We start from the raw sequence: 10,822 nt of genomic DNA on the forward strand, positions 1-10,822 counted from the left end.
TTTTTGGTATGAATGTGAGAATGCGTAACCTCAGACATCAGCTCTTCTGGCCTGCCTCCTTCCCTCCTCTTCCTCCCAGGAAATCTCACAGACTGTCTCCCAGTCTGTGGTCACACACGTGCATTGGAACAGCAAGAACTGCCCTCAAATGACTTGGGGTCTCTGAAGCTAAGGATTTATCAGAAAGAGCTCAAACTTTTGAGAGCCATTAAAGAGGTCTCACATATGTCTTTCTTGACAAGACTCGGTTAATGAGAGCAAAATATCAACAAGGGATATAGACAAAAAGTAATAAGCCATTTTCTTTCATTTTCAGATGACTCCTTACCAATATTCTGAATTTCATGACTGGTTTTCAGCCCTGACAGATGGTGAAAGCAGATGTGTTTCACTTCCTCCTCTCCTGCAAAGAGGCTGTTTCAAGCCTCTGCAATGGTCCAGGGATTATTACTAATTTATGCTTTTTGAAGCGGCCCCAATCCAAAACAAGACCTTTGGATTCTAGAATATTAATATATCTACCAAGTCATATGCCTAAGCACAAGCTATAGGACAAAGGAGAAGAACAGGAAGCTAAATATGAGTAGGGCTACAGAAGGTCTAATATTGACTGTTACACCTCACTATACCACAACATAGCTACAAATCCAACAGACATCCATTATATGGTAGCTTTCTACTGTATTTACACTGAAACCAAGTTTCTAAATAATCAATTGTGTGCTTGTCACTTCATTAGCAATTCCTAAAGGCTTATGCAATGACTTTTCTTTGCTATATATCTGCAACCAACTCTACTGGGCACACACACAAGTAGAGGTTATTTTCCTACCTCAGAAGTATTATGAACATAAATGCATGGAAGTAAATTGACTAGTTGTGCCGCTTGTCCAGACGGCGCTGAACAAACTGGAAACTAAGTAAAATTGCTTATTCAAAGTCTATCAAAGGCTTTCAGAGAAATTATTAATTCAAATCTAAAAAATCTAAAATTTGCTGCAAGTATTTTAAGTTAGCTGCCTCAGAATCTGACATGAAGCACAAGCATGTGCTCTTAAACATCCAGAGCTGTGGGCAAATAAAAGATCCTATATATAATATTAATTTTTTTTTACAGAAGTGTTGTTAAGAGACCGAAGTACCTTTGCCTTGGGATGTCTTTGTTAGACCAGAAAATTTGCTAACTTAGGATCCATTCTTTCTGAGGTACTTTATCATCTATACAACATATTGTGATGCTTAAGAACAGGTTTCTTTAATTGAGGAATTTGGCAGTAGTCTGAATATGGTGGTAAATAGAAATTGCCATGGTTCTACTGGAAAGAGAGCTCCCTTGCAGCTATGAGAGAAAATCACCATGGAAACTTATTGCTAAGATGATATTAAAGCACACCATGTACACTTACATCTCTCCTTTTGTAACAAGCAGCATTTTGTGATACAGTCTGGAGTTACTGAGGAAAAAGGCTATTTACACAGCAAGAGACCAGGACTTACTCAGGAGAACTACTGCAGAATTTTGTTATGCTCCAGAGCTGGCTGGCTGACAGTGTATCTTGTTACAGAAAGATGATTATTAGGAGATGAACCGGACAAGTGGTCTTACCCAACCAGCTAGGTAAAGTCAAGTTGATACACACACAGGAAAAATAGGTTTGTGAATCGACCTTAAACTAATTTATCACCATGAGAAGCTAACAAAGTGTTTTCATGCTGTCATGGAATGATCTGTTTTTCAAATCAGGATGGACCAAGCTCATAAACCCCAGTGAAGTTGTAATATCTTATCACCTTTCTTCATCTAAACACCAGCAAGTCTGTTATTTAACAAGGGGAGCAGTGCCTCTCCAGGGTGACATTCTGCTTTTAGCTTTCACAACACAAGTATGTCTCCTCAGACTCTGTACTGGGATTTGATTACCCTTTGCATAGTCATATATGTGTTTACAAATATATCACATATGAGGACCCAAATCAAGACATCTTGTTCTTCTGTGTAAGGCTGTCACGGATGGAGTGAGAGTGCACTTCACTCATAAGAGAGAAGCAACAATATACTTCATTGATATAAAACAGTGAGTTAACAAAGTTCAGTGGTAAATGCAACAGTGGTTTAACAAAATTCGATGGCAAGGTACACTTAATGATTTACTGCATAGAGGACAGAGTCAGACAAAACTGTCCGGCAGACCCTCCCATTGAGTCATGAGGTTCAGAAAGGACGCCCTTGCTTTCTAAACTCCTTCTCAGAGAGAAGTCTAGGTGCAGCTGGATCCAGTCCTAGTCCCAGACTTGGTCAATGGTTTATGTCTAAAGGATTACATATGCGCAATAACTCCTTTATATCACTTAGCTAAGATTCAAAGTTTAGCATGCTATTAGTTACTTACTGAGAATCTGTTGTGGCAAGGAATCTCTCAACCTCGAGGAGTAACCTTGAGAGGCGTCCCCCTACTCAAGAGGAGATCCCGCCGTGCAGCCCACTGCTGTGCAGGAGAGCTCAATGGGCCCTGGGCTGTCCACTATTTATAGAGTAAGACGATTGACTTATAGTCATATTTGCATACCAACAAGATGTTTGGGTCACTGCTCCAGACAGCCCTTGACTACTGTGTTGCCATCCATCCCCCAAGTCCAGCATAAGCTGGATGCAGCCATCATGACCCTCACAGGTGGTCATTGCTTACGCAGGGCGGCGGGGAGCACACTGCCACAAAGGACAACATGTAAGACATAGCTCACATCAGTTTGACCACACTCAGTTCACAAAAGAGCTGTGCACAAAACCACAGGAGCACACAGGAAGAGATACGTTGTCTCGAATCTGATGACACAAGCCAGGACATGTTCCTTATTCTCTACAGAATAAGCAACAAGTATCAACAAGCATCCTGTTTTGAGATTTATTATGGTTTTGGCATCTTCTTGTCCTAGTTTTATATATACCTGCCAACACTGTATGCCCAACAGTCTTCTCTTTCCATAGCTTTATTCCAATATAATTTCTATCAGAGCCAAGATCATAATTTATTACTCAGTTGGTTGGTTGTAAATGAATAACAAGCTTTGTTAAACAAATCTACCTGCCTTATCAAAAATTAAACTGAAGAAGAAAGTCTGCAAACAAAGTGTGGATGCAATGCTTTTGGCTGTTCAGATGGAGTTGTTTTATGTTTATTATAAATTCTAGGTAAGGCAAAAGTAATTTGTAGGGCATTTATAATCAGCAATAGCTGCCATGCATCTACCCGTCCAGTAAGGAAGACATGAAGAAGTCATGTGAAGGATTTGTCCCCACGCTAAGGAACATCTAAACTGCTGTGTGTTTAACCAGACCTGCTTCATCATCAGGCCTGTGATAGAGCCAGTTTAGGAAAGACAGGGAAGTCACCAGTTCTTAATTTACTTAACTGCTTCAAAAGAGGCTGCCAAAGTGCCTAAAGCAAAGTCAACGGCATCACAACTTCAGTTTACATAAAGAGAGCCCAATATTTCTACGCTGCAGCTTTTATTCATATGTGCAACCATGATACCTATTACACAGAGAAAAGTCACTGTCTGAATTTTGAATTCTTACAGTTTTCAAGTTGCCATTGCTTCAAGAGTGGAGCTGATGTGACTTACACTGTTGACTAAGCATCTAGCTAAAGCTGAAAAACTTTTGCTGAAGTACTAATTTCATTTCTTAGCAGTCTAGTTCATCAGCATGGCAAAAGATCTCTGTGGGTATTTCGAGCATATTCTCAAGTAATTGGAAAGTATTGTTACTGATTCTTTACCAAAAGGAAAAGGTTTCACTAAAAGGTTTACAACTAGCAAATCAAAGATAGCTGAACAGTTCAACTTCAGTCTTCCTAGTCAGTTATTCAGCTTGGATATATTTCTGCCAACAGGGCTGAGTTGTACCTCACTTTGAAGAGACTCTCACTGGAGTTCACAGAAAAATGTGCTCAAGAGTTCCTGTCATGTACATACAGTTAACCTAGATAATTTCAAAGAAAGTTAAACAAAAGAATCAGATCTTGGATTACTGTGTCATACACTGTAGGAGTTAAAAGATTTCAAACACAGGTTAAGTTAAAACGGATTTTGACAAGTTACCCTTTATATTACCTAGAGCTCCTGCAATGTAGAGAAAAGGATGCAGGTTATTTACATTATTCACCAATAGTTTTGAATTACATGATTGTTTGTATATAACAAACATGGGAGAGTGTTTTTAGTTAAGCATATTACAACCTTCCCTGACCTAAGCATATACTGCATACTGAATCTAAAACCTATACTATAAATCAGTACAAGTTTCACATGACTTACTTTCTATTTCTAGTGAAGAAGTTAAATTAGAATAAGCTGAACACGGCATGAAGTTAAACTGTAAAAAGGCATTTTGAACACTGAACATTCAAGTCACAGAAGACAGGGAGCAAAAAGCATTCTGTTTTTTCAAAAAATAGTCCCTGCCCACTATACAGAAAATAGAGATTTTTTTAAAAAATAGCAGATAAGCTATTTTAGCAGAGCATGTGAAGTGTGTGAGAGTTATTGACAGCCTTAAGCCTTTTACCAGAATGTATATTTAAGTTTCCTTCTTTAGCAGACGGTAGGTTCTGGCATTGAGAAAGAAAGTCTTTATCTTAGCACACAACATGAAACAACAGCTCAAGAGATAAAAGAGCTTGGCAAAGAGATTATTATCAGTTGTTTTAGTAACTATATGGTAGACCGCTCAGAGGAAGATTGGACAAAATGTTTCTGCTCCCTTGATCTGCATCAGGTTGAATGTGATCTGTTTATTACCAACGTCATTTTCTACCTTGGAGACTGACTTTACAAGTCATTATAAAATAGCTCTTCAAGGATGAGAAAGGCAAATCTCTGATTTGTTTTGAAGCTTTCTACAGACACACTCTTACAAATGTTTGAACATGAGCCACATATGTCTATGGTTTAGGTGAAGCCAAATTATGTACACACAGAAGTAGTAATTCTTCAGAAGTTGGGTTTTTTTTAATTCTATCTGTTCCATAAGTTTCTGAATAACTACCTTATTTTTTTCTCATACATCCAAGAATGTTCTGTAACATTGGATTTGTTTCCTCACCACTACAGGTAACTATTTTTGCACAGCCTACATTATTCAGGAAATGAGTTTTTTCTTCTGAAATATACTACTTGCACTCAATGATTGCATATAAACAAGTCGGGCAGTCAGCATGCAGACTACATATTCAGTCCTGTGGCCTGAATCTCCTGTAAAGCCTCCTAAGAGATTTTTAGAAATAATTCCTATTCTAATGGCATTCCCTCAGGGAATGAAGACTGAGTCCTTAGCATAATTTATGTGCTAAGACACCTGCAAAATAGATAAACTACCCACAGGTCATTTCTAGTGAATAATCTGAAGATGTTGCAACATATAGAACAGAAAACAATTCAGCAATACTCAGGTACTGAGCAAAACAAAATAGTTTCTCTGAAAAACTGAGACTGTTCCATAAATCTATGTGAAGGTAAACTGATGGTATACTTCAGCTCATTAAAATGGATGAGAGAAAGCTGGAATTTGCAAGAGCTGACACTCCCGGAAAGGAGCATACTGCTGAGAGCAGAACAGATATAGCACTGAAGGTCTGGGAACCAAAAGCACTTTTCTTAGTTCAAAGTACCTTCTACTAAGTCAGCCATTTCTTTAACAGTCAAAAATCAGTTAGCATTTTATCTAAAATTATTTAACCTGTGGAAACAGGTTAACGGTCTAATCATTTGAGGGAAGAATATTAACTTCGGATCAACTCCATGCAGATTTTAGAGTGAAATATAACATGAAGTTCTGCCAGATCAGAACATTTCCAGAGTTTAGCTTATCATATTTTAGGTTATGTGTTTGCTAGGAAGTAGTGCAGGCCAACAGAAGCCGATTTGGAGAATGACTGTGCTACAAGCCACAAGAAGCAGGGACAACTAGCAGTCTCAGTTCAGAAGTGCACTTTTGATGCAAGTTTGTGTAGATACACCCTTACGATCTTCCTGTCCTTGCTGGGGATGGAGAGCATAGAACACTTTTGCTTGGTTTGTCACAATTTCAGTATTTAGCCTATATTTATGTTTAAGAATATGCTTTGTTTTGCCATTGTTTCATGGCTGTATACTCCACGAACTCTTACCTCAGCTTACTTAAGCAATACAAACAAAGCAGATCCACAGAGCCAGCCAATAGACCACTCAAACGGTTCCATGATTAAGTCTTATTAAAGAGAAAAAGAGTACAAACTGATCTAATAGATTAAAAATCAATCAATAAACCTCCACCTGCTTTAAATCCTGACTGTACCATCTCAATGGCAACACCACAGGGCTCAGAGCAACTGTGCTAGAAGCTGTCATCAATTAAAATGAAAGGACTCTCTTCTCAGTTATGTTCAATCTAAACCCCTTTCATTGGGAAGAGTTTTACAGCCTAATAAACTGTTCAGATCAAGTTGAAACTCTTCAAAAGAGACCAAGTGATTGGTCTTTGGTAATTGTGACTTTAGTTACCTATATGCAACAGAGTACCCTTTCAGCCAGCTGTTTGATTAAACCAACCCCTTCTGTGCTTTGAAGGCTCTCCCTTGTGCACACACACAGAGGCTCGTGCCAAATGGGCAGCTATTTACCAAACTCCTGTCTAGCCCTCCAAGATCCACAAGTGAGAGGGAATGGCTCTTTATCACCCCTGAGGTTCCAGTTTAGTTCCCATACTGACATAACACATTAACAATTCCAGACTCCTCATAAAAAGATGTTTCTATCTTTGCATGTCATACAATGTTTGACATTTTCATGGTCAGAGTGAGATTCAAATCCTCCACCCAAAAGACTCAAACTTTACAGCTCACAAAAGTTGAAAGGATTTACTTATTCATTATATTGGCTTTTTAACCCTAAAATTAATGAAGCAGAGAAGTCACACTTCAGAACCCCTTCTTTCCTCCACCAAGTGCCTAGCTTGAACAGTCAATTATTATTCTTCTGGCCCTGTGATGTTTGTACTCTCTGCAACACTTCATCATAGTTTCCACGTGAGCAACACTACTCTGTACAGCTTGCCTTATGGCCTAGTGGACAAGTAACTTAGTGTCTAGGGGGTGAAGGTTTCAGTTCCTTTAGGAAAGGGATTATGCAGGGTTGGAAAGGAATTGAATCAAGGAATTGAACATTCTCTAAAATGTTACATGAAGCTACATGAGTAGTATTACAAGAAGTAACATTACAACGGTCACATATTATCACAAAAGGAAAAGCAAGTATATTTAAGTTTCATGATTTAACGGTGTGTACGTGCACAAGGGTGAGAGGAAAACAACAGCAGATAGAATTCATTACTGAACGGTGGGACTGCATGTTTGAGGGAAAGAAAGGACAAGCACCGCCACAGGAGCTGTCTGAAAGCAGCGAAGGAGATGACATGCCACTAGATGGCACTCAAATCTACAGCACAACCCCAGAGCTTGCAAGGTCCCTGAAAGTGGTGCATTGCAAGCAGCTGTCTGCAACCTGAGGGCAGGGATCCCAGCAGACAGACAGAATATTTGGGGGACTGGAAGACTTAATGATGTCTGAGGTGCTGTGCCACAGCACGGGAGGCAGCCGAGCCGCAGAAGATTAAGAGAGCTGCAGGTGGCATCCAGGTAGCTGGTCCAGCCACGGTGATCTGCTCACCAGCACGCAAGAAGGATAGATATATTTTCCACTGCGACTTAGACATCTTTCGCTCCCTGGCCACTTCCCACGTCACCCCATAACTAGCCTCAAAACTACAGGGGGAAATAAGGAGTCTGGCTTCATAACAGATTTCAAACAAGTATCTCAGAGCAGGCTAAGGAAGGCAGCACTATCACCTCTCTCAGTTACTGAATTTTGTTTCAAAAATTAAGGGGCTCCCTCCAGTCTAACCCCCACATCCACAGAAGCCAGCAGTGGGCCACTCTGACCAAGTGTCTAGACTTGTAACCACTGAAAACCGAGATGTGTACTCTCCTATGCAAGAAGCTGTCCTGCATGCATAAATCACTGTGTGCAGGTTCTGTTAACGTTTGCCTAAACTTTTTTCCCTCCTTACTGCCTGTAGAGTTCACAGAATGCCTTAAGAAATATGAGGAAACATACCATTAAAACCAAGTTACTTAATGCCTTCTAAAACATATGTACTGTTTCTATAAGTAAGCATCAAAACCACAATAACTAAGCCATTAATCCTTAATAAAACTTTTTTTTTTAAATCCATCTCTCTGTTTCCTGGTAGCGAATATTACAGCTGCTCATGGCTACCAAGACTGAACCTTTCCTTTTCCAGTGCAGATGCTCTTGGCACTACTGGGCTGAACCCAGAACTTCTTTACAGCTGGATCAACAAGATCTATGAATATTCAGGCACTAAGGAATTTGGGCAGATATCCAAGAAGTGGCAGGCCCCAGCTGCTTGCTTTTGCTCTGCTCTTCCCCTCCTCATGAGTAGTAATGTATGGGGACAGAGCTGATCAGGAGTTATTTTCTGAAGGGCTCAGGTCATAGACAGTGTTTATTCTCATTGCCACAGCTCTGAGCGGAGCTGGGAGAGCAGGTACGACTGCCGCAGAGCCAGGGACTGAGGGAAGCAGGAGAGGAGGGGCGTGAGGAAGCTGAGCTGCAGCTGCTTTGCCTTTGCTCCAAGCTCCCAGGGCAGCTTCATCCTCAGCCCTTCTGGTACAGACTTTTCCTCTACCATGAAAGCTTCTCCAGCAGCAACTGCCAAACCTGCAGTTACCTCTTGGATAAGAAAACTCCTCAATCCCCTTTTTTACCAGTTCCTGGAAGAATCCGCACCAGAGACAGACAGAGCTTGGAAGAATCATCTGAAGAAAATTGCTCCCCAAAGGAAAGACACAGAGCATTGGAAAACCCAAGCATTCAGCCTCTGGCCACCACTAACAAACACAGACCTGCTCAATAGCAGTCAGGGCTACAGCAACTGCTCCCTGCCTTCCAAGCAGCCTGGCTCCATGGAGGAGCAGGAAAACAACTTTGTGCTTTCCCTCGGAGCCAATACCAGCAAGTGCAGCCTTGAGACTAACCAAACACGGGCCACAACATGCTGGTCAGGAGCAACCAGGGGTGGCCCAGAGGTGGTGATTGTACCAGTGCTTTTTGGGTTGATTTTCCTCCTGGGAATGGTGGGAAACACATTGGTCTTGGTTGTTTTAGGGCGTCTCCGGCCTGGGGGATCCCCATCGCACAGCGCTACCAACATCTTCATCCTGAACTTGAGCATTGCAGACTTCTGCTCTTCTGCGTCCCCTTCCAGGCCACCATCTACTCCCTGCCAGAGTGGATCTTCGGTGCCTTCTTTTGCAAGTGTGTTCACTACTTGGCCATGGCAACAATGCTGGTCAGCATCTTTACTCTGGTGGCTATGTCTGTGGACAGATACATTGCTGTGGTCCATGCCAAGCGTTCACCCTGCAACCACAGCAAGCACAACACTGCCCTCGGCGTGGGTGTAATTTGGCTGCTGTCTCTACTCATTGCCATCCCTGTAGCTCAGCATCAGGCCCTCATGAGTGGTCATCAGCAAGCACCCAACAGCTCCTTCTGCTGGGAGCACTGGGCAGATGGTTCAACAGCGAAGCAGATGTACAAGGTTACCATCCTGCTGGTAGGATACTTCCTGCCCCTGGTGCTCATCACCTGCTGCTATGCCAAGGTGGGTGAGAGGGATGCGAGTAATGGTTAAATGGAGGGAAAGATAACTCCCAGACTCTTGGTGGCTTGGATGTGCACACTTAAGCTACCCAGCCAACAAACAGATCCAATCCTTCCCATAGTCCCTCCTGGTACAGAATACTTCTCTGAGGCAGGGGGAGGGAAGGAAAACAGAGAATGAAATTATACCAGCTCCCAAAAAGGATTACAATTGCTAAGTTGACACCCGGCCTGACACCCAAATGCCCTAAAGACTCTTGCTGTTTTTCCTATTTTTCAGTTTGTCCTCTCTTGCTAATAAGTGTTTGTTCCTGGCAAGAGGAAAAACCCATGGAGGGAGAAACTATGCAGAAAGTGTACAGAAACAGTATTAAAGATGTTAGATATTAGATAAAGAAATCACTTTTTTTTTTTCCCCACAAAGCTCAGACACTGTGTCTTGCAAAAAAAGATCTTAGGAGCAGAGTTTTATTCCGCAAGAAATTTCTTCCTTTCTTCTTGTGGATCGCTATCACTTAATTTTTTTATTTCTCCTTACTGATCTTTAGCATGTTTAAGACTGATAGTAAGTCTATGATTTGTGCTAGCATACAGAGTAAGTTTTCTGTGAATTTTGAGTTAATACCCTATTGTGCAGGGACTGCCAGGGACTGGACTTCCTTGTCACTAGTCAGCTGCAGGTCTACCCTCTTGGAAAAAAAAATGTTTTCCTGGAATTTAAGTTCATGTCTGTTTAATCAAAAAATACATCACTTTCAATACTAATCTGTTCTGCTATCATCAGTGCTAAGGACAGGACAATGCACTTATATTTAAGCTAAAAGTCTCTAAACCTCAGGCCTTGCTTGTCACAAAAGGAAAAAGCCACTAGATCTCTTAACTCCTGTCACTGTAGCTCCACTGTTTGTCCCCTCACTGCCCGAGGTGAGAGAGCAGCAACTGGAAGGTGAGCTGCATTTAATAGAGGCATTTTTTGTTCATTAATTGCTTTATAAAATCTAGTCTGTTAGCTGCAAAGGCCAAATTATAAACATTGCCAGGTTACTGCCGTGTTGTAATCAGGTTTCAAAAGCTTGATCTAGATGTTGTTAACTAAGAA

General features: G+C 41.2%; 1 protein-coding gene across 1 annotated transcript in view; it reads left to right on the plus strand.

Annotated features, from left to right (window-relative positions):
* The first annotated feature begins 9,011 nt into the window (after nucleotides 1-9,011).
* Nucleotides 9,012-10,822, plus strand: part of LOC103914189 (galanin receptor type 1-like) — a 17,505-nt gene continuing 15,694 nt past the window's right edge. The window contains 2 exon segments of the mRNA XM_009320799.1: nucleotides 9,012-9,300; nucleotides 9,303-9,724. Of these exon segments, the coding sequence (XP_009319074.1) occupies nucleotides 9,024-9,300; nucleotides 9,303-9,724 (699 nt within the window). The 5' untranslated portion in view covers nucleotides 9,012-9,023.

This window comes from Pygoscelis adeliae, unplaced genomic scaffold, assembly GCF_000699105.1.
Source record: "Pygoscelis adeliae isolate BGI_AS28 unplaced genomic scaffold, ASM69910v1 Scaffold63, whole genome shotgun sequence".
Classification (NCBI taxonomy): domain Eukaryota; kingdom Metazoa; phylum Chordata; class Aves; order Sphenisciformes; family Spheniscidae; genus Pygoscelis; species Pygoscelis adeliae.